Raw genomic sequence first — 25035 nt, forward strand, 5'->3', positions numbered from 1 at the left:
CATCTACAAAGGCTCGTGGATTTTTAAAAATATTTTTAGGTCATCTACAAAGGCTCGTGGATTTTTAAAAATATTTTTAGGTCATCTACAAAGGCTCGTGGATTTTTAAAAATATTTTTAGGTCATCTACAAAGGCTCGTGGATTTTTAAAAATATTTTTAGGTCATCTACAAAGGCTCGTGGATTTTTAAAAATATTTTTAGGTCATCTACAAAGGCTCGTGGATTTTTAAAAATATTTTTAGGTCATCTACAAAGGCTCGTGGATTTTTAAAAATATTTTTAGGTCATCTACAAAGGCTCGTGGATTTTTAAAAATATTTTTAGATCATCTACAAAGGCTCGTGGATTTTTAAAAATATTTTTAGGTCATCTACAAAGGCTCGTGGATTTTTAAAAATATTTTTAGGTCATCTACAAAGGCTCGTGGATTTTTAAAAATATTTTTAGGTCATCTACAAAGGCTCGTGGATTTTTAAAAATATTTTTAGGTCATCTACAAAGGCTCGTGGATTTTTAAAAATATTTTTAGGTCATCTACAAAGGCTCGTGGATTTTTAAAAATATTTTTAGGTCATCTACAAAGGCTCGTGGATTTTTAAAAATATTTTTAGGTCATCTACAAAGGCTCGTGGATTTTTAAAAATATTTTTAGGTCATCTACAAAGGCTCGTGGATTTTTAAAAATATTTTTAGGTCATCTACAAAGGCTCGTGGATTTTTAAAAATATTTTTAGGTCATCTACAAAGGCTCGTGGATTTTTAAAAATATTTTTAGGTCATCTACAAAGGCTCGTGGATTTTTAAAAATATTTTTAGGTCATCTACAAAGGCTCGTGGATTTTTAAAAATATTTTTAGGTCATCTACAAAGGCTCGTGGATTTTTAAAAATATTTTTAGGTCATCTACAAAGGCTCGTGGATTTTTAAAAATATTTTTAGGTCATCTACAAAGGCTCGTGGATTTTTAAAAATATTTTTAGGTCATCTACAAAGGCTCGTGGATTTTTAAAAATATTTTTAGGTCATCTACAAAGGCTCGTGGATTTTTAAAAATATTTTTAGGTCATCTACAAAGGCTCGTGGATTTTTAAAAATATTTTTAGGTCATCTACAAAGGCTCGTGGATTTTTAAAAATATTTTTAGGTCATCTACAAAGGCTCGTGGATTTTTAAAATTATTTTTAGGTCATCTACAAAGGCTCGTGGATTTTTAAAATTATTTTTAGGTCATCTACAAAGGCTCGTGGATTTTTAAAAATATTTTTAGGTCATCTACAAAGGCTCGTGGATTTTTAAAAATATTTTTAGGTCATCTACAAAGGCTCGTGGATTTTTAAAAATATTTTTAGGTCATCTACAAAGGCTCGTGGATTTTTAAAAATATTTTTAGGTCACAAAGGCTCGTGGATTTTTAAAAATATTTTTAGGTCATCTACAAAGGCTCGTGGATTTTTAAAAATATTTTTAAGTCACAAATGCTCGTGGATTTTTAAAAATATTTTTAGGTCATCTACAAAGGCTCGTGGATTTTTAAAAATATTTTTAGGTCACAAAGGCTCGTGGATTTTTAAAAATATTTTTAGGTCATCTACAAAGGCTCGTGGATTTTTAAAAATATTTTTAGGTCACAAATGCTCGTGGATTTTTAAAAATATTTTTAGGTCATCTACAAAGGCTCGTAGATTTTTAAAAATATTTTTAGGTCATCTACAAAGGCTCGTGGATTTTTAAAAATATTTTTAGGTCATCTACAAAGGCTCGTGGATTTTTAAAAATATTTTTAGGTCATCTACAAAGCCTCGTGGATTTTTAAAAATATTTTTAGGTCATCTACAAAGGCTCGTGGATTTTTAAAAATATTTTTAGGTCATCTACAAAGGCTCGTGGATTTTTAAAAATATTTTTAGGTCACAAAGGCTCGTGGATTTTTAAAAATATTTTTAGGTCACAAAGGCTCGTGGATTTTTAAAAATATTTTTAGGTCACAAAGGCTCGTGGATTTTTAAAAATATTTTTAGGTCACAAAGGCTCGTGGATATTTAAAAATACTTTTAGGTCATCTACAAAGGCTCGTGGATTTTTAAAAATATTTTTAGGTCATCTACAAAGGCTCGTGGATTTTTAAAAATATTTTTAGGTCATCTACAAAGGCTCGTGGATTTTTAAAAATATTTTTAGGTCATCTACAAAGGCTCGTGGATTTTTAAAAATATTTTTAGGTCATCTACAAAGGCTCGTGGATTTTTAAAAATATTTTTAGGTCATCTACAAAGGCTCGTGGATTTTTAAAAATATTTTTAGGTCACAAAGGCTCGTGGATTTTTAAAAATATTTTTAGGTCACAAAGGCTCGTGGATTTTTAAAAATATTTTTAGGTCATCTACAAAGGCTCGTGGATTTTTAAAAATATTTTTAGGTCACAAAGGCTCGTGGATTTTTAAAAATATTTTTAGGTCACAAAGGCTCGTGGATTTTTAAAAATATTTTTAGGTCACAAAGGCTCGTGGATTTTTAAAAATATTTTTAGGTCACAAAGGCTCGTGGATTTTTAAAAATATTTTTAGGTCACAAAGGCTCGTAGATTTTTAAAAATATTTTTAGGTCACAAAGGCTCGTGGATTTTTAAAAATATTTTTAGGTCATCTACAAAGGCTCGTGGATTTTTAAAAATATTTTTAGGTCATCTACAAAGGCTCGTGGATTTTTAAAAATATTTTTAGGTCACAAAGGCTCGTGGATTTTTAAAAATATTTTTAAGTCACAAAGGCTCGTGGATTTTTAAAAATATTTTTAGGTCACAAAGGCTCGTGGATTTTTAAAAATATTTTTAAGTCACAAAGGCTCGTGGATTTTTAAAAATATTTTTAGGTCACAAAGGCTCGTGGATTTTTAAAAATATTTTTTAGGTCATCTACAAAGGCTCGTGGATTTTTAAAAATATTTTTAGGTCATCTACAAAGGCTCGTGGATTTTTAAAAAATATTTTTAGGTCACCTACAGAAGCTCGTGGATTTTTAAAAATATTTTTAGGCCACCTACAAAAGCTCGTGGATTTTTAAAAATATTTTTAGGCCACCTACAAAAGCTCGTGGATTTTTAAAAATATTTTTAGGCCACCTACAAAAGCTCGTGGATTTTTAAAAATATTTTTAGGCCACCTACAAAAGCTCGTGGATTTTTAAAAATATTTTTAGGCCACCTACAAAAGCTCGTGGATTTTTAAAAATATTTTTAGGCCACCTACAAAAGCTCGTGGATTTTTAAAAATATTTTTAGGCCACCTACAAAAGCTCGTGGATTTTTAAAAATATTTTTAGGCCACCTACAAAAGCTCGTGGATTTTTAAAAATATTTTTAGGCCACCTACAAAAGCTCGTGGATTTTTAAAAATATTTTTAGGCCACCTACAAAAGCTCGTGGATTTTTAAAAATATTTTTAGGCCACCTACAAAAGCTCGTGGATTTTTAAAAATATTTTTAGGCCACCTACAAAAGCTCGTGGATTTTTAAAAATATTTTTAGGCCACCTACAAAAGCTCGTGGATTTTTAAAAATATTTTTAGGCCACCTACAAAAGCTCGTGGATTTTTAAAAATATTTTTAGGCCACCTACAAAAGCTCGTGGATTTTTAAAAATATTTTTAGGCCACCTACAAAAGCTCGTGGATTTTTAAAAATATTTTTAGGCCACCTACAAAAGCTCGTGGATTTTTAAAAATATTTTTAGGCCACCTACAAAAGCTCGTGGATTTTTAAAAATATTTTTAGCCCACCTACAAAAGCTCGTGGATTTTTAAAAATATTTTTAGGCCACCTACAAAAGCTCGTGGATTTTTAAAAATATTTTTAGGCCACCTACAAAAGCTCGTGGATTTTTAAAAATATTTTTAGCCCACCTACAAAAGCTCGTGGATTTTTAAAAATATTTTTAGGCCACCTACAAAAGCTCGTGGATTTTTAAAAATATTTTTAGCCCACCTACAAAAGCTCGTGGATTTTTAAAAATATTTTTAGGCCACCTACAAAAGCTCGTGGATTTTTAAAAATATTTTTAGGCCACCTACAAAAGCTCGTGGATTTTTAAAAATATTTTTAGGCCACCTACAAAAGCTCGTGGATTTTTAAAAATATTTTTAGGCCATCTACAAAAGCTCGTGGATTTTTAAAAATATTTTTAGGTCATCTACAAAGGCTCGTGGATTTTTAAAAATATTTTTAGGTCATCTACAAAGGCTCGTGGATTTTTAAAAATATTTTTAGGCCATCTACAAAGGCTCGTGGATTTTTAAAAATATTTTTAGGTCATCTACAAAGGCTCGTGGATTTTTAAAAATATTTTTAGGTCATCTACAAAGGCTCGTGGATTTTTAAAAATATTTTTAGGTCATCTACAAAGGCTCGTGGATTTTTAAAAATATTTTTAGGTCATCTACAAAGGCTCGTGGATTTTTAAAAATATTTTTAGGTCATCTACAAAGGCTCGTGGATTTTTAAAAATATTTTTAGGTCATCTACAAAGGCTCGTGGATTTTTAAAAATATTTTTAGGTCATCTACAAAGGCTCGTGGATTTTTAAAAATATTTTTAGGTCATCTACAAAGGCTCGTGGATTTTTAAAAATATTTTTAGGTCATCTACAAAGGCTCGTGGATTTTTAAAAATATTTTTAGGTCATCTACAAAGGCTCGTGGATTTTTAAAAATATTTTTAGGTCATCTACAAAGGCTCGTGGATTTTTAAAAATATTTTTAGGTCATCTACAAAGGCTCGTGGATTTTTAAAAATATTTTTAGGTCATCTACAAAGGCTCGTGGATTTTTAAAAATATTTTTAGGGTACAAAGGCTCGTAGTGGCTTGTGCTGATGATGTAATAGTGCTGATAAGTGCTAAATTTCTAACAACCTAGTCTGGTCTTTTATAAGGTGCTCTGGTACAATAATCAAACTGGCCCTTGACAATGGAGAATAACGGAACTCCTAATATCGCCTCAAGGAGAGTTTTTATTGCACTTAACTCTAGCAAGAACTGCTTTGCCCAAAGGGGGCTCAGACCACAAGTCATGCACTGACTGGCCATCAAAATCATCTCTAAGGCTGCTTTGAACGTGATCCCGGATCTACACCCTCTGAATATCCTGGTTCAATTTCAGGCAGTGAGGTCTACTCTTGAAGGGAGCGATCGACGTGGTCCATACTTTACACACCCTAATATATCTACCAGATGTATATCAGGTTTGAATATGAAAATTTCGGATAAGTTCACTTTAAGACCTGTCCTCGAATCACTTGGATTTCTGTTGAAGCAACACGCATTTGCTGCCTCAATTACGACGGAAAAAGGTTTTTCAGGGGCAAGTCCATATTTCTTGAGAAAACTGCCCGAATGGTGTAAAAACCCCTATGGTCAGTTTCAGTTCGAAGAAAGTAGACCGAAAAAAAGAAGACACGTGTATCGGCGTTTTGAAAGTTTACGTCGGGAAGTAACCTAAATAGGCGTGGCAAGTTCCGTCTATTTGTACAGGTTTTGAAATATTCGACATCAGATTCCATGAAATTCTTGCATTTTAGGTATAAAGTGTCTTCGGCAATATTACTGACAACAATGCGGGGTATCTTTTTATGAAAAAATAACCCTCATGTCAGTAAAGGCGTCTTTTTGGTCCTTTTTTCAAAAACGTTTAAAAACTTGCCATGCCTACTTAGGTTACTTCCCGACGTAAACTTTCAAAACGCCGATACACGTGTCTTCTTTTTTTCGGTACTCTTTCATAATCTGGCCGAAATATCTTGTAATTATTTTTTGTGTTGTACATTGTAATAGGGAGCAATCAGAGCCGAAACTTTTACAAATGAATTAGCCGATTTACAATAGTACATTACAATAGTTTAATGAGGAATGCGCAGGACATGTATCCGTACAAGTGTTAACGTCTATATGTACTGTGTTATAAAAGTCCCGCAACCTATTCATAGCGAGACAAAAAAAATGTTTTAACGATTTATGACGTTTACTACTGTTTATACAAGTATGTGACATTTTCGACGTTTTCAACATTATGACCCTCAAAAACCTAAAATATCGTCGTCATATATGCCATCTCTGCTTCTGGTTCCATTTATTTTTAGAGGTTTCTTTGTTATATTTCTGACGATCATAATAAAAAATTCATTGAGACCAACGTTAGACTCAAATTCATTCAACATTTTTGCGTTCAACCTACGCATATTCAGACAGATCTTTTATTGGCAAGAACAAAGAACTGATATTTTTATACAATCGTAAACCGCTATTGTATTTTATTAATTCACTCTGGCTAAGATTCACTTTAACACCTAAAAGTTATATTTTTCTTTATGAAACACACCTGATTATACTGCTCCCGACTGGAATTGCACAAAAACATTTGGACCATTTCGATTTAGTTTTATATATCCAGTTTATTCATAGATTGATGGGGACCACTCCAAACTCTTCACTTTGAAAACATTAACTTTTAAAATATATTTATTTGCTCTGATTTGCTCTTTTGTATTTATTCAACTGTAGGTTAACGAACTCTTCTCTCCATTCAAGAGATTGTGAAATAGATATGAAATGTGAACTTAAGCTGTTTCCTTTCTTTGCTTTCTTCTGTTACTGAATTTCACTTCAAAATACACAACACTTTTTTTCTTATTTTCTTGCTCTCGATCTTAATTTCAGTGATAAAACGCACAAAAAAAACAAAATCCAAACGAATTCAAAACACTTAGTAATGACTATTGTTTTGGGATGATGATGATGACGGACGGCGACGACGGCGGCGAGTGAGCACGTTTCAAGATATAAAATTCCATGCGTTAATGGCAATGCAACCGAAACAAACACTTAACACGAAAAGCCAAAAACAAAGCGAAGAAATATTTCGAATAGCAGCTTTTTGTGGAAGATTAAATCCGACCCGGTTCGCGTTTGATTCATAACTGAAAACTTTCATAACGCAATTAATGATGGAAAGGGACGAAAATCCGATCGAATGTATGACGAACGTATGTTTGACTGGCTGGTTGGCCGGTTGGTTGATTGGTCATTACCCATAAGCACACATGTGTGGAGTGGACGTTGTGGGGTGAGGGGCATTATTATGTGGTTGGTTAAAAACCAAGCGACGCCAACAGCGTCGCCAACTGTTACTGCGTAAACCAAACGGCTTGCTGACCACAGTTGTGATGACGATATGCCTCGCTGTTGGTGATCGATCTACAGCCGCCACTAACTGCAGAATAAACATTTCAAACGCACAACAATAACAACCACAATTCAATGGAAAAATAATCAAAAAAACTAAACAAATGTTGGCGTTGCATTTGGCTTATTTTTGTGTAGCGACTAACTAAGCCAAACCATACATATGTGAGCTGTTACTACCGGGCTTCTTACACCAGTTAGCAAATTGTGACAAAATAAAAATGTTACCCCTGTCTAATACAGTAAATCCTTATCATCACCCCTTATTGTTGTAGGTTGTTAGTAGATGTAAATACTATGGTGTGACCTTCTGTGATCACGTCCAACAAATTGCAGCAGCTGCAGCTCGACTAACGTTGAAATGAATTTAACCTAAAAATAATTTTTGGGGGCCTAAAGAGATCTTCTACATATACAAATAAAAGCTGCTAAGGGGGTCTTCTTCACCTAGAAACTCTGCTAAGGGGTCTTCTATACATAAAAGACCTCCGTAAGAAGTATTCTATACAGAGAAGACCTTCTACACATAGAACACCTCCCAAAGGAGTCTTCTACACATACAAGACATCCTTTAGGGGTCTTCTACACATACAAGACCTCCTAAAGAGATTTTCTACGCGTAGAAGACCTCCGTAAGGTGTCTTCTATATATAGAAGATCTCCGAAAGGGGTCTTCTACACAGAGAATACCTCCATAAGGGGTTTTCTACACATAGAACAACTCCCAAAGGTGTCTTCTACACATAGAACAATTCCCAAAGGGGTCTTCTACACATAAAATACCTCCTAAAGAGGTTTTCTACACATGGAACATCCCTTAAAGGGTTTTTTACAAATAGAAGACATTCTTCAAGGGTCTCATATACATAAAGTCCTCCGTAAGGGGTCTTCTACACAGAGACCTCCGTAAGTGGTTTTCTACACAGAGAACAACTCCCAAAGGTGTCCTCTACACATAGAACACTTCCTAAATAGGTCTTCCACACATAAAATACCTCCTAAAGAGGTTTTCTACACATGGAACATCTCTTAAAGGGTTTTTTACAAATAGAAGACATCCTTCAAGGGTCTCATATACATAAAGTCCTCCGTAAGGGGTATTCTACACATAGGGTCTTCCACAAAAAGAATGCCTCCGTAAGAGGTCTGATACATAAAGAAGACCTACTAAAGGGGTTCCTACGCGTAGAAGACCTCCTAAATAGTATTTTACACATAGAAAGCCTCCTAAAGGGGTCTTATATACATAGCAGACCTCCGTAAGGGGTCTTCTATATAGATAATATTTCCGAAATGGGTCTCCTACACATACAAGACCTCCTTAAAGGGATCTTCCGCACATATAAGACCCCCTTAAGAGGTTTTCTAGACAGAGAAGGCCTCCGTGTATATAAGACCTGCCAAAGAGTTCTTCTACACATAAAATACCTCCTTAAGGGGTCTTCTAGGCATAGAAGACCTCCTAAATGGGTGTTCTACACATAAAATACCTCCCAAAGGGGTTTTCTACACATAGAAGACCTCCGTAAGAGGTCTTATGTACATGGAAAAGCTCGAAAATGGGTGTTCTAACCCTTCTACTCATAAAAGGCATCCTAAATGGGTCATCCACATATAGAAAACCTTCGCTATTTGTCTTTTACACACAGAAGACCTCCTAAAGGGGTCACCTACACATAGAAGACAATTCTTCATAGGGGTCTTCCAAAAAAAATCCTGCGTAAGGGGTCTGATACATAAAGAAAACCTGCTAAAGGGGCTTTCTACACATAGAAGACCCCTTAAAGGGTCTTTTACACATAAAAGGCCTCCTGAAGGGATTTTTTATACATAGAAGGCCTCTGTAAGAGGTCTTCTATACAGAGAAGACGCCCGAAAAGGGTCTTTTACACATACAATACCTCCGTAAGTGGTCTTCTATATATAGCAGACCTCCGAAAGGAGTCTTCTTAACATAAAAGTCCTTCTTAAGGCATCTTCTACACATAGAAGGCCTCCCGTAAGGGGTTTTCTATACATAGAATACCTCCCAAAGGGGTCTTCTACACAGAGAAGACCACCCAAAGGGGTCTTCTACACATAAAAGTTCTTCTTAAAGCATTTTCTACACATAGGTCTTCTTAAGGGGTCCTTTACACAATACATAGAAGACCTCCCAAAGGGGTCTTCTGCACATAAAAGTCATTCTTAAGGCATCTTCTACACATAGAAGACCTCCTTAAGGGGTCTTCTACACAGAGAACCCTTAAAGGGGTTTTCTGCACATAGAAGACCTCCGAAAGGGGTCTCCTACACATGCAAGACCTCCTTAAGGGGTTTCTACATATAAAATACCTCCTAAACGGGTTTCTACCCCGTAAAGGGTCTTCTATATATATGTAGAGGACGACCGAAAGGAGTCTTCTACGCAGAGAAGACCCCCCAAAGCGCTCTTTTACACATACAATATATCCTAAAGAGGTTTTCTACACATGGAACATCTCGAAAAAAGGTTTTTTACAAATAGGAAGTATCCTTAAAGAAGACCTCCTTAAAGGTATCTTCTGCACATTTAAGGCCTCCTAAGGGGGGTTTCCACACAGAGAAGGACTCCGTGTATATAAATAAATATTCTACACATAGCAGAAGGGTTTTATACACTACTTCAGGGAACTTCTGCACATAGAAGACCCCCCTAAGGAGGTAAATATAAAAAAACAATTGTGAAATTGGGGAAAGGCAACAAATTCCGCACGGAATTTTTATTCATGATATTCCCGATTATATATGTACATAGAATCCCTCCTAAAATGGGTCCTCTATACATGTAAGGCATCCTAAATAAGATCTCCTAAAAAGATCTTATATGCATTGTAGACCTCATAAAGGGGTCCTCTATACATAGAAAGCCTCTCAAAGTGGCCTTCTATACATAGAATGACTCTTAAAGTGGTCTTCTATACATAAAATGTCTCACAAAGGAGTATTTTATATATAAAAGAGCACCTAAAGGGATCTTCTATACATAGAATACGTCATAAAAGGGTGCGTTATACATAGAATACCTCTTAAAGGGGTCTTCTGGACGTAAAAGACCTACCAAATGGGTCTTCTCCACATAGAAGACCTTGCAAAGGGTTCTTCAATACACAGAAAACCTTCCAAAATGGTCTTCTCTATATAGAAAACATCCCAAATGGTATTCTATATATATATAGACCCCCAAAAAGAGTCTTCTATACATAAAAGATTTCGTAAGAGAGTCTTCATAGAAGTACTCCTAAATGAGTATTTTGTACACAGAAGATCTTCCAATGGTATCTTCTACACATTAAAGATTTCCAACGCATAGAACATCTCATAAAGTAGTCTTCTTTCTAACTGTGACAGACCTCACTGCTAAAATATTTCTCACACAAAAATATTTTTTTTATTATTATTTTTGTCTGTTTAGCCCACTGTCCTACCATTGTGTCACATAGTCGTGTCAATTCTATATTACTTTTTCTTGTCTCAATAAAATTCAACATAAATGGAATTCCTAGAAGATAAGCTTTGTGACGACACCGTCAATAAACAATAACCGCAATTTAACACCCACAACAGAAATACTGCCTTTTAAGAAGAACCGCTGACTGCATGCACACACACACACACCCACCACCACACAGGAACCCAGCAAAATAAATTGGAAGTAGTGCAATGTAGACTAGTTCTTTCACGGCATGTTTTTATGCAGTTCAAACGGAGTCGTGAAAAAGGCACTCCATTCCTCACATTTTAACCGCATTTGGATGCAATCCAAAGAATCACATCCATTTGTCACATTTTAGCAACATCCGGATTCAGTTCAGCGGAGTCGTGAAAAAGGCACTCCAATTCCTCACAATTTAACAGCATCCGGATGCAGTCCAAACGGAGTCGTGAAAAAGGCACTCCGTTCGCTACATTTTATTAGCAGTTGTTAGAGATCCCTATATGTACATAAATCAGTTTGTACATCTCTACAGGCAGCGGAATACATTTGCAAAAAGAGATAATCGTGTTAACATTTCCAAACATTTGTTAATACAAACTAAATAATATTTAATTTGTGAACATTTTTCCGGTAACTCACGAGAAGAAAATTCCCCAATGGAGTGCTGTTGGAGTACATGTCGAAATCTTAACTGTTGCGGGAAGACAATATCAAACCCATTTAGCAGATGAAGCAAAAGCACTTAAGCTTGGGTTAAATGAAGAGCAGAGGAACACAAATGTTTGCGATTGAATTCAATAGAGAATTTTAATAATTTGTGTTAATTTAATAAAGTTAATAATATTTTTGTTTTACACAAATAATAAATGCATTTTATTTTGTTATTCAAAACACGTGCTCTGGACTGCCTCCTATTCTACCCCAAAGGGTCAGTTAAAATGCAATGCCAAAGGGTCAGTTAAAATGCAGTGCCAAAGGTTCAGTTAAAATGCAATGCCAAAGGGTCAGTTAAAATGCGGTGCAATGGAGTGCCTCTTTCCGGGGTCACTCCCTTGTAAAAATCATGAGTGAAAATGCATAATTTGATGCACTTCCAAATCACTTGTACATATAATTTAACTGCCTCTTTGGAGGCAAACTTTTCGCTGGGAAGAAATTGTGTGCGCTGCACCCTAATTTAGTTAGTGAGCATCGTCCAGCATAGAGACGACAGTTCGTCTGTTTGACTAAAAAAGAAATACAAACGGCATGCATGGCCGCCGGATAACTGATAAGTTTTACGGGAAGTGGATAAATTCTCAACACAATGTATGAGTAAATGTGTGAGCGAGTAATGAGTTGTCGTCGTATTAACTGCCATCACTCCACTATCTCGATATTTTAAAAATAAATTTCTGGAATAAGCTGACAGTTAATGTGAATAAGAAGTCGTATGTGATGTGGGAGGGAGAGAAAGTAAGATGGGAGGATCATCACACAATTTGGAAGCAGAAGATGTTTTGATAAAAAAAAAACTACTTTCTCCTGGGAAAAGGTGTTTAATAGAAATTAGCTTTGCCTTCACCATATTGAAATTGTCCTAAAGTCAGTGATTTCGCCTACCTTGATGCCCACTGTTCTCAGCTGATGATGACTAGCCGCCACAACGTGCGTAAGCTATTTTAAAATCAGCATTTTGAAATATGACAGAGCTTAAACATACCTTAAAATTGAGTCACTTATCGCTTTTAAAGCGAAAAACGGGAAACTTCATTATTTGTCGTACGATATTCCATTTAAATTATGACGTGTACAAATTGCTGATAAAGTTGCAGAATAAAAAAAATTACAACAAGTTCAGCAAGGCTGGTGTCAGCAATAAATTAACAGCAGTTCAAATGAATGACTATATTTCTATAAAAAAGTTTCGAATAAAAATTACAATGTATAGATTGATGATTGATAACAACAACACGACTCTAAAAATACTGACACTACAACAACACATCAGAAATGCTCAACTGAAAAATAGTTAGGGTAGGTAAGTTAAGCAGCATAAGGTATTTTTTCGTATGGGGAAAAAGTAAGATATAAGCAGGTGAGTATATTTTTCTATAGAGAAAAATCAGATCTTAGTGGTCAATTGTTGAGAATATTCCCGCCCTGTCCCCTTTTAGAGGTATTCTATGTATAGAAATCCCCTTTAAGAGATCATCAGAGGTCTTTTATGTAGAGAAGACCCTTCTAGGACATCTTCTATGGATAGAAGACCCCTTTAGGAGGTCTTCTATGTATAGAAGACCCCTTTAGGAAGTATTCTATGTATAGAAGACCCCTTTAGGAAGTATTCTATGTATAGAAGACCCCTTTATGAGGTCTTCTATGTATAGAGGTATTCTATGTATAGAAATCCCCTTTAAGAGATCATCAGAGGTCTTTTATGTAGAGAAGACCCTTCTAGGACATCTTCTATGGATAGAAGACCCCTTTAGGAGGTCTTCTATGTATAGAAGACCCCTTTAGGAAGTATTCTATGTATAGAAGACCCCTTTATGAGGTCTTCTATGTACAAAAGACCCCTTTAGAAGGTCTTCTATGTACAAAAGACCCCTTTAGAAGGTCTTCTATGCATAGAAGACCCCTTTAGGATGTCTTCTATGTATAGAAGACTCCTTCAGGATGTTTTTCTACGTGTCGACGAACCCTTTAGTATGTCTTCTATAAATAAAAGGCCCCTTTGTGAGGCCTTCTATGTATAGAAGACCCCTTTAGGTGGTCTTCTATGTACAGAAGACCCCTTTAGGAAGTATTCTATGTATAGAAGACCCCTTTAGGAAGTGGTCTATGTATAGAACACCCCTTTAGGAGCTTTTCTATGTATAGAAGGCCCCTTTAGGAGGTCTTCTATGTATAGAAGACCCCTTTAGGAAGTATTCTATGTATAGAAGACCCCTTTAGGAGGTCTTCTATGTACAGAAGACCCCTTTAGGAGGTATTCTATGTACAGAAGACCCCTTTAGGATGTTTTTCTACGTGTAGACGAACTCTTTAGTATGTCTCCTATAAATAAAAGACCCCTTTAGGCGGCCTTTTATGTATAGAAGGCCCCTTTAGGCGGTCTTCTAGATATAGAAGACCCCTTTAGGCGGTTTTCTAGATATAGAAGACCCCTTTAGACGGTCTTCTATGTATAGAAGACATCTTTAGGCGGTCTTCTATGTATAGAAGATCCCTTTAGGTGGTCTTCTATGTATAGAAGACCCCTTTAGGCGGTCTTCTATGTATATAAGACCCCTTTTGGCGGTCTTCTATGTATATAAGACCCCTTTAGGAAGTATTCCATGTATAGACGGTATTTTATGTATAGAAGACATCTTTAGGCGGTCTTCTATGTATAGAAGACATATTTAGGCGGTCTTCTATGTATAGAAGACATATTTAGGCGGTCTTCTATGTATAGAAGACATATTTAGGCGGTCTTCTATGTATAGAAGACATATTTAGGCGGTCTTCTATGTATAGAAGACCCCTTTAGGCGGTCTGTCTTCCATATATAGAAGACCCCTTTAGGCGGTCTTCTATGTATAGAAGACCCCTTTATGAGGTTTTCTATATATAGAAGACCCCTTTACGAGGTCTTCTATGTATAGAAGACCCCTTTGCGAGGTCTTCCATATATAGAAGACCCCTTTAGGATGTCTTCTATGTATAGAAGACTCCTTCAGGATGTTTTTTCTATGTATAGAAGACCCCTTTAGGCGGTCTTATATGTATATAAGACCCCTTTTGGCGGTCTTCTATGTATATAAGACCCCTTTAGGAAGTATTCCATGTATAGACGGTCTTTTATGTATAGAAGACATCTTTAGGCGGTCTTCTATGTATAGAAGACATATTTAGGCGGTCTTCTATGTATAGAAGACATATTTAGGCGGTCTTCTATGTATAGAAGACCCCTTTAGGCGGTCTTCTATGTATAGAAGACCCCTTTAGGCGGTCTTCTATGTATAGAAGACCCCTTTATGAGGTTTTCTATATATAGAAGACCCCTCTAGGAGGCCTTCTATGTATAGAAGACCCCTTTAGGAGGCCTTCTATGTATAGAAGATCCCTTTAGGAGGCCTTCTATGTATAGAAGACCCCTTTAGGAGGTCTTCTATGTATAGAAGACCCCTTTACGAGGTCTTCTATGTATAGAAGACCCCTTTGCGAGGTCTTCCATATATAGAAGACCCCTTTAGGATGTCTTCTATGTATAGAAGACTCCTTCAGGATGTTTTTTCTATGTGTAGACGAACCCTTTAGTATGTCTTCTATAAATAAAAGACCAGTTTGTGAGGTCTTCTATGTATAGAAGACCCCTTTAGGCGGTCTGTCTTCCATGTATAGAAGACTCCTTTAGGCGGTATTCTATGTATAGAAGACCCCTTTATGAGGTTTTCTATATATAGAAGACCCCTTTAGGAGGCCTTCTATGTATAGAAGACCCCTTTAGGAGGCCTTCTATGTATAGAAGACCCCTTTAGGAGGCCTTCTATGTATAGAAGACCCCTTTAGGAGGCCTTCTATGTATAGAAGACCCCTTTAGGAGGTCTTCCATATATAGAAGACCCCTTTAGGATGTCTTCTATGTATAGAAGACTCTTTCAGGATGTTTTTTCTATGTGTAGACGAACCCTTTAGTATGTCTTCTATAAATAAAAGACCAGTTTGTGAGGTCTTCTATGTATAGAAGATCCCTTTAGGCGGCCTTCTACGTATAGAAGACCCCTTTAGGAATTATTCTATGTATACAAGACCACTTTAGGAGGTCTTCTATGTATAGAAGGCCCCTTTAGGAGGTCTTCTTTGTATAGAAGACCCCCTTAGGAAGTATTCTATGTATAGAAGACCCCTTTAGGAGGTCTTCTATGTACAGAAGACCCCTTTAGGAGGTATTCTATGTACAGAAGACCCCTTTAGGATGTTTTTCTACGTGTAGACGAACTCTTTAGTATGTCTTCTATAAATAAAAGACCCCTTTGTGAGGTCTTCTTTGTATAGAAGACCCCTTTAGGCGGCCTTTTATGTATAGAAGGCCCCTTTAGGCGGTCTTCTAAATATAGAAGACCCCTTTAGGCGGTCTTCTATGTATAGAAGACATCTTTAGGCGGTCTTCTATGTATAGAAGATCCCCTTAGGCGGTCTTCTATGTATAGAAGACCCCTTTAGGCGGTCTTCTATGTATATAAGACCCCTTTAGGCGGTCTTTCATGTATAGAAGACCCCTTTAGGCAGTCTTCTATGTATAGAATACCCCTTTATGAGGTTTTCTATATATAGAAGACCCCTTTAGGAGGTCTTCTATGTATAGAAGACCCCTTTGCGAGGTCTTCTATATATAGAAGGCCTCTTTAGGATGTCGTCTATGTATATAAGACTGCTTTAGGAGGTCTTCTATTTATAAAAGACCAGGATGTTTTTTCTATGTGTAGACGAACCCTTTAGTATGTCTTCTATAAATAAAAGACCAGTTTGTGAGGTCTTCTATGTATAGAAGACCCCTTTAGGCGGTCTGTCTTCCATGTATAGAAGACCCCTTTAGGCGGTCTTCTATGTATAGAAGACCCCTTTATGAGGTTTTCTATATATAGAAGACCCCTTTAGGAGGCCTTCTATGTATAGAAGACCCCTTTAGGAGGCCTTCTATGTATAGAAGACCCCTTTAGGAGGCCTTCTATGTATAGAAGACCCCTTTAGGAGGCCTTCTATGTATAGAAGACCCCTTTAGGAGGCCTTCTATGTATAGAAGACCCCTTTAGGAGGCCTTCTATGTATAGAAGACCCCTTTAGGAGGCCTTCTATGTATAGAAGACCCCTTTAGGAGGCCTTCTATGTATAGAAGACCCCTTTAGGAGTTCTTCTATGTACAGAAGACCCCTTTAGGATGTCTTCCATGTATAGAAGACTCCTTTAGGATGTTTTCTACGTGTAGACGAACCCTTTAGTATGTCTTCTATTAATAAAAGACCCCTTTGTGAGGTCGTCTATGTATAGAAGACCCCTTTAGGCGGCCTTTTATGTATAGAAGACCCCTTTCGGGGTATAGAAGACCCCTTTAGGCGGTCTTCTATGTATAGAAGACCCCTTTGGGTGGTCTCCTATGTATAGAAGACCCCTTTTGGCGGACCCTTTAAGACGGTCTTTTATGTATAGAAAACCTCTTTAGAAGGCATTACATTGTTCTACATCGCTACATCGTCCGAATCTTAACTGGGCCTTGCAAGCTGGCGTTCTTAAGCTACGATGAATAAGGGGTGGTCCCCAATTAGTGTGAATGCTATCCAAGCCTGCCGGATAGGCTCAAGAGGTTCTCGTTTATACCGTTGGACCTCTCTCTCGGGATAATGGTGTGCCTGGGTGAGGGAATTTTCTACATTAGGTCATGCAGAGATGCTCACGACGATAACACTCAAGTAGGTACTGCAACATCCTGTGCACCGGTAAAATCTTCGTATCATCATTAAGTTGGTCCACCGGCGTTGCAGCCCTCACGGGTCGATTCTGGTAGGTTTGAATATTCTTCCACTGCATAGCGGTAACATTCGCATACCACACTGGCGCCGCATAGCTAAAGGTAAGGTCACATTAGGCAAATATTTACTCCTGCGACCGGCAGTGTGCGCTTACTGAGAGCAAGTGTGCATAAATTGCAATGCATTATTTACGCTCACTTGCTCTCAATTGGATTCCTCAGAAGGAAGAACTGCAATATGTCAGCTAAGTAGACATTTAATCTATCATCGACGATACGACACGACACCAAGATCGTACAATCATCCGCATACATGACGATCTCTATGCCGTCTGGAGGGTTTGGAATTTCAGAGAGGTAGAGGTTAAACAGTTCCGGCGATGTCACCCCGCCTTGGGGAGCTCCCTATTTCGCTCTACTGGTTATGGACTTCTTGTTTCTGAATTCAACAAACGAATGGCGGCCGCACCTATAGTTTATTATCCAATGTTTTAAACAGGACTGGAGAAAAGTCTTCCCTATGTTCTCGAACAGCTTGGCAAGGTTGACGATATCGAATCGATCGTTCGGTCCCACGGCCTGTTCTTGTGGGTAATGACTGGTTGCCAGGATACGTTATTTATCAGATTTGGTGCCATAATGGTGATATGATGGCGAACTGTGGTAATCTCCTCTTATCCTCGTAAGAGCGTCTTCATTCAACGTGTAAAACGTGGAGCTATAAAATAAGCAGGTCTACCTCGGTCTTACCACACTTTACCGCTAACCCCATACATTCCATGTACGGATCTCTAGAGCAGGGACGCGCTTCTTTGCATGACAGCATAGTGAGGGCGCCCACTGAGTTGTTTTTGTATTTGCTTCTCTCTCTCACGTACAATGTACGTGTACATAAACAAACGATGAACATCATGTCGACACCTCCAAACAATAGTATGCTAAGTCTGAAATGTAAGTTTTGCAGGAGAAGCTCTCAAAGTTTGGAAAATTTTTTAACCTTCAGTACTATGCTAAGTCAATATTAGGGGTCGATCATCGATAACAATTATCGTTGAGTGGCGTTGCCAGTTGTCAAAATTGATTCACGTATTGCAACTCTCAACTGAAGTTGCGAATCTCGGTTGACGAAGCGACTGGTTTTCAGCAACCACCAATTTTCAGTTGCAGTGAACATTTTTGATTCTTTGCATCATTAATCAATTTTGTGTAAATATATTGATAAAAAAATGTAAATATTAATTGATAAACTGAGTGAAAATCCAAACTTAGCCCGAGGAGTTCGGGAGTTTTGGTGAAACCAAAGCCACAGCGGATGAAGTGTGGAGGTCCATTTCGGACAGTTTAAACAGCCATGAACTTCCAACACGAACACCTGAAGAGTGGCAGAGCCTGGATTCACTTTAAAGCAAAGTTGAAAAAGAAAATGCCTCAAAATAAAATAAACTTCAACGACGCTGGTGGTGGTCCATCACAATAAGTGAATCTATCGCCTTTGGAGCGGACAGCAGCAAATCTTTTGCAAATGAATTTGGTGACAAATACAGTAGGTTCAGTTTAAGTACAAATGACGAACATCCTCCTTTGGACCCATAATGTGCATATGTGCTCCATCTATATAGCCAACTACACCAGGGAATTTCGTTTTTGAATAAAAATGGTTTTTATTTTGCCTTTTTTCCTCCTCTGTCAACTTCGAAACACACAATTTGTCCTCTATCAAGTGGACAATTTCCTTCAATACTCTCCACAATGTAGATTGAGCCATGCAATTGTTGAAATCATTGCCATGGGACTCAAACAATCGCAACGCTGCGCACACTTTTGAAAGTGGGGGTATTGCTGTTGATCTGTAACTTACTTTGAAGTCATCCTTTAACGTTTCCACAACGTAAACTACGGGATCCTTTGGCAATCGAAAATACGCCTTAAACCTGAAATAATTTACTGATTATACAGATCTTTCCACATGATCATCAGCTTACAGTGCAGATGGCAATTCCAATGGATTCGACTTGTCCCTCAAATTTCTTCTAATAGATGCAATGTCCTGTACATTTTCTTCATCATCAAAAAATAATTCCACCGAACTTATCATTTTTTGGGACAGCAAATAAAACTTGACGATCCGAAGATTCAATGGGCAGGTTATATTCCAATCTTGGCTTGTTTTCCAAATTTGCTCGAAAACTCAGCCAAAATATTAAAATATTGTCCAGAATACACAAAAGAGTTATCTAAAGCGCAATTATTTTTAAAATGTTTTTTTTTTTTTTTGGTGAATAGAGGTCACAAGTTTGAAAAAACACTGATCGATAACATGTTTATCGACCACCCAGTTGAGTTGACATTAATGGTACAACATTTCGTCTCAGTCGCGCAGACAACTGACAACGCAAGTTTAGTGGCAATACAAGATAGACCCATTAGTTTATAACTTCTGTTCGGATTGACCGATCATTACCAAAATTTGACATAATTTAAGTTAAAGGACGTTCAACACTTCCAAACAATAGTTTGCTAATTCGGAAAAGTGAGTTTTGCAGGACAAGTTCTAAAAGTTTGGAAATTTCTTTGACCTTCAGTACTCTGCTAAGTCAATATTTGTTTATAACTTCTGTTCGGATGGACCGATCATTACCAAAATTTGACAGAATTTAAGTTAAAGGACGTAAAATGTAAAAATGGTACCCGAAGGAGTGGACTGATATGGCCCATTTTTGAAACTTAAAACGTTTGGATAAAATATTACGAAGGTCAAATTTGGGATCGAATCGACTGATCCGTTCGAGAGTTATCGTGCGTTCCAGCCAGACAGACGGACAGGGCTAAACCGACTCCAAATTGTCTGTAACGGATTTCGTCCAAACATTCTTGGGTCGGTCTAAAACTATATTGGTCCTATCAAAGTTGATATACCCTAGTTAGAATAAATGCTGAGGGTATAAAAATCAGATCTTCGTGGTAGGAAAAATGCTTCTTAAGGTGCAAAATCCACCATTGCTGCATTGAAGAAATGGGTTTATTTTAAAAAAGTATCAATTGCTGAGAATATTTCACATACGAACCCATCCAGCAATTCTAACACTTCAATTGAAATGTATTGCCAACTCTTTAGCTTTGTTATTAAAGTTTTCCTGCCTTAAATGGCCACCAACTCCATTTGTCTCCTGAGTTCCCGGTGTAATATCAATGTTATTAGTTTACAACAATTTCCCCTCATCATCATCATCATAACTTCATATATAAATTTTAGTTTTTTGTTTGTTTCTTTTGTATTACTCAATAACATGTTCTTTCGTTCACAGGAACAGAACAATTTCCTTTGTGATACAGAATCTACACCATAGAAATCAAATGGATAGCTGGCTGATTGTGTTCTCACAAAAGAACTTCACAAACTGCAAAACATGAGTATTTCCTATCGTTTTGCGTTATCATTACATCTGCTGCTGCTTCTGCTGCCGCATGCATGTATTTGCAGAATGAAAAGCATAGCAATTCTATGTTCATTGCCTCCTGAAAAGGCATGATTCTGGTTTTTTTGTGGGAAAAGGATGTGTTTAAGAGTAATAGATGTGAATGTCCGCCTAACCTTTATAGTACCACGATGACATTTACAGAAAAAGAAGAGTTTAACTTAACATCCTGCCAGTTTTTTTATTTACTTGAACAATAATGGGACTTTTAACACCGAGATGGAACTTTAAGATGGAATTTTACTGCAGTATATATGTTGTTGTTGTTTATTTCTGGAAAATTTAAAATGATTTTGTATGTTCACTTGAAAAAATGCTCTGCCCTTTATGACTGCATGGGAATTCTTATATTGATCAATTTATCTCGAGGAACTGAATCGCAGGAAGTATGGATTTGCATCCGAAACTATAGTAAAATTGTAATAGCGGTTGCGAGAACAACCTGCAGCAAATTTGTGCTAAAAAGTTTGAAATTTTGTCTGGGAGAACTAACAGATTGCGCCTTTACCCAGCAAAAATCCTCATTACAAACCTCCTTTCCCACCCATTATTTGAACAAGCGCATGTCGCGCGAAATATCTGGTTATTTTGTAACCACTGAAATAAGTAGTCAGAATCTACTCAGTATCTACTTATTTCAGTGGTTACAATCTACTTTGTCCAGTGGTTACAAAATAACCAGAATTTTCGCGCGACATGCCCTTGTTAAAATAATGGGTGGGAAAGAAGGTTTGTAATGAGGATTTTTGCTGGGTATAGTCCTAATTCGAACCTGATTTATGTCTGAAGAAATATTACGAAGAACAAATTTTAGATCAACCCGGTTTATTGCAGCATATGATATCATCTGGCTCTATCTCCGAGTCACGAAATTTGGCTGCTTCCATAGGTTGTAACCACAAAACTACTGGAGTGAATTGAGTAGATTTGGTAGGGCAGTTGAAAAGGAGCTTGTACCGCATACTCGGTAATATTAATTTGGATGGCTGCACCATCCTAACCGTATTCACACGGTCACTTCCACATTATAGTTGTTTATGGCATCTGCGACTGCAACTGTGTGAATGTTGTCCAAACCCGTTTGGTAGGCTTGCTGATCTAGGAGCTCGTATATCGTTGGACATCTCTCTAGATCAGAGTGAGACAGAGAAAATTTTTGGATCTCCCTTGTGCTCTCAATGAGCGTAAATTTGTTGTTGTTCACATGTTAGCATCTACACAGGCTGTGAGCGATAACCAATTTACGCTCACTTAGAGCACATGGGCTCTCTTGTGAGTCACAATGCCTTCCACTGCTCTAGATCATGAAGTTCGCTCCTGACATGCCCTAGAGCAGCGTCGCCCAAGAATTTCCTTCAATGTTTTAGTACGTGTGTATGTATGAGTGAAGAAAACAACAACCACATGATGTTAATTGTTTGTTTTCATTCACTTACACTGTAAGTGAGAGAGAGAGAAGCAAATGCAAAAACAACTCAGTGGGCGCGCTCACTATACTGTCTTTGCAAAGAAGCCCGTCTCTGCCCTAGAAGGATGTGCGTGAAGATAAAATCGATTTTGAAAAACCACCACTACATTTAGCAAAGACACATTCTCTCACGTATAACAGATTTATAACAGTTGTGAAAACGATTTTGAGAAAATCATTTTGAAGGATATATATTTTAGACTATTTCTCAGGATGTAGAAAAGATACGCACACACGGAAATCAGCATTGGACAGCTGAAAGTGTCCACTTTCCACAAATGAAAACATGTTTTGAAACATCGACTGTTTATGAAAAGGCTCCATATGTGTGTGGACCTATTGAGGGACCCCCTAGGAAAAATGTATGCGTCCTCGAATATATGGCGGGTACCGTTAAATAGGCTATTGGGAGCAATTTCAGCACATGATGATTGTATAAATTTTGAAATATCGACCGTTATTTGTGGGTCTACCTATTGAGGGGCCCCCTAGGAAAAATGTATGCGTCCTGCGAATACATGGCGGGCACCGTTAAATAGGGTACTTTCAGAAAATAATAATTTCAATACATGATGATTGTAGAAATTTTGAAATATCGATCGTTTATGCCCCCTAGGAAAAATGTATGCGTCCTGCGGATACATGGCGGGCACCGTTAAATAGAGTACTGGGAGCACTTTTAGAAAATAATAATTTCACTACATGATGATTGTAGAAATTTTGAAACTAGGGACACTTTCAGAAAATAATAATTTTAATACATCGACACCTCCAAATAATAGTATGCTAAGTCTAAAAAGTGAGTTTTGCAGGAGAAGCTCTCAAAGTGTGGAAATTTTTTTGAACTTCAGTACTATGCTAAGTCAATATTTGTTTATAACTTCTGTTCGGATTGACCGATCGTTACCAAAATTTGACAGAATTTAAGTTAAAGGACGTTCGACACCTCCAAATAATATTTTGCTATTTCTGAACAGTGAGTTTTGCAGGACAAGCTCTAAAAGTTTGGAAATTTCTTTGACCTTCAGTACTATGCTAAGTAAATATTTGTTTATAACTTCTGTTCGGATTGTCCGATTATTACCAAAATTTGACAGAATTTAAGTTAAAGGACGTTAAATATTAAAATGTAAAGAACTTGAAAACATGCTAAGTCGACTTAGCATACTATTGTTTGGAGGCGTCGACATGATGATTGTAGAAATTTTGAAATATCGATTGTTTATGAAAACACTCCATATTTGTGGGTGGACCTATTGAGGGCCCGCTAGGAAAAATTTATGCGTCCTGCGAATATATGGCGGGTACCGTTAAATAGGGTATAGGGAGCACTTGCAGAAAATAATAATTTCAATACATGATGATTGTAGAAATTTTGAAATATCGACCACACACACACGCACAAATGTAGCCTTTTCATAAACAGTCGATATTTCAAAACCTGTTTTTCATTTGTGGAAAGTGGAGATTTCAGCTGTCCAATGCTGCTTTCCCTGTGCGCGTATCTTTTCTACATCCTGAGAAATAGTCTAAAATATATATCCTTCAAAATGATTTTCTCAAAATCGTTTTTACCCACTGTTATAAAACTGTTATAAGTCTGTTACGTGAGAGAATGTGTCTTTGCTAAATGTTTTTTTTAAAATCGATTTTATCTTCACGCACATCCTAGAGGGGGAGTCCTATCCACAATACGGTGATTAGGATGACTGATGAAATCACGATTCCTCATGCGGATGGTCCACTGATGGCATGCTGTCGAATGTTACCCTTAGAATTTTTGGTAGTAAGTGTTCGGAAATATACAGGACATTCGCTGTCCATATGGCAAACATAGTAGCCATGGACATAGTGGTGCATATTTGCGCGGAAAAAAGAAATGAAATCGAATTGATCAAATAGGAATTCAGTCTTTCAAAAATGACATCCGGGAGGGTACCTGAGGCTATCTCAATACCGTCTGGGGGATCAAAAGGGAGAGGATAAATTAAACAGTTTCGGAGATATTACCCTACCTTGGGGAACTCCCTGCATCAATCTACGGGGACTCGACTACTTGTTCCTGAACTCCACGTAAAATTTGCGCCCACACATATAATTTATTATCAAACGTTTCAAACTTAGCCAGAGGGTAGTCTGCTCGATGTCCTCAAACAAAGTGGAGTGCTTGACAGTATCAAAGGCTTTTGATATGTTGAGCGCCATCAACACTGACTGTCCTATCTCACGGCTTGTTCCGATTGAGTTCTCAAGTAATATGTACGGAGATGGTGTGCAGCTATGCTGTTTACGGAACCTATGCTGATGAATAATTGTATTTGATTCGGGAGGGGAGTAAGTCGGGCGACAAAAGCGAAGCCGGCCTCTACGATTCACCTTAACTTGAATCCTTGCCTAGCTTTAGTAGCGGGACCACCCTGCCCATTTCCAGACTTTGGGCACGACGTGGGTGCTTTTCGACAGGTTGATAAATTTTGTGAGATACTCAACTTCCGTCTCATCCAGCTGTTTCAGCACTACCATGGAGATACCGTCAGGACCTAACACAAGACCATCCATTGTAAATTGTTCTGGCTTTACCTCGGTAGGAAGAGATCTAACGCGATGAAATACTCTTCTCATAGTCCTATCATTCGCGGGGTGTTCGACAAATTGTCGATTGAAATTAACTGGAGCCCCTCTTCAGCTCAATCAGCGTAAAGTCACCAAAAGTGACCGAGGTCCCATTTTCCTTCCCCCAGGAACCAGGCCCCAGGGTTCGAGCGTAAATTAACCGTTGCTCGTAACGCTTGTGCTCACCGAAAAGCATCTCAATTCCCAGTGCCCCCAGATTCTGGGGTAACAGGCGCTGCCTCGACGAAGCTCATCACGTTTAGTTGCTAATCACGTCATATCTGTTGGGAAAATTGGT

General features: G+C 37.3%; 1 protein-coding gene across 5 annotated transcripts in view; it reads right to left on the minus strand.

Annotated features, from left to right (window-relative positions):
• The window catches only part of Ptpmeg2 (Protein tyrosine phosphatase Meg2), a 326150-nt gene that overhangs the window by 174115 nt on the left and 127000 nt on the right, over positions 1–25035 (minus strand). Inside the window, exon 1 of one of the 5 annotated variants that reach the window (XM_073974520.1) lies at positions 6368–7246. The exons of the other annotated variants lie outside the window; for them this stretch is intronic. Within the exon in view, the coding sequence (XP_073830621.1) occupies positions 6368–6415 (48 nt within the window). The 5' untranslated portion in view covers positions 6416–7246. Of the gene's footprint in view, positions 1–6367; positions 7247–25035 lie in introns of those variants that run through there. 5 annotated transcript variants of the gene reach the window in all.

This window comes from Musca autumnalis, unplaced genomic scaffold, assembly GCF_047663935.1.
Source record: "Musca autumnalis isolate F117 unplaced genomic scaffold, ASM4766393v1 scaffold_3, whole genome shotgun sequence".
Taxonomy (NCBI): Eukaryota; Metazoa; Arthropoda; class Insecta; order Diptera; family Muscidae; genus Musca; species Musca autumnalis.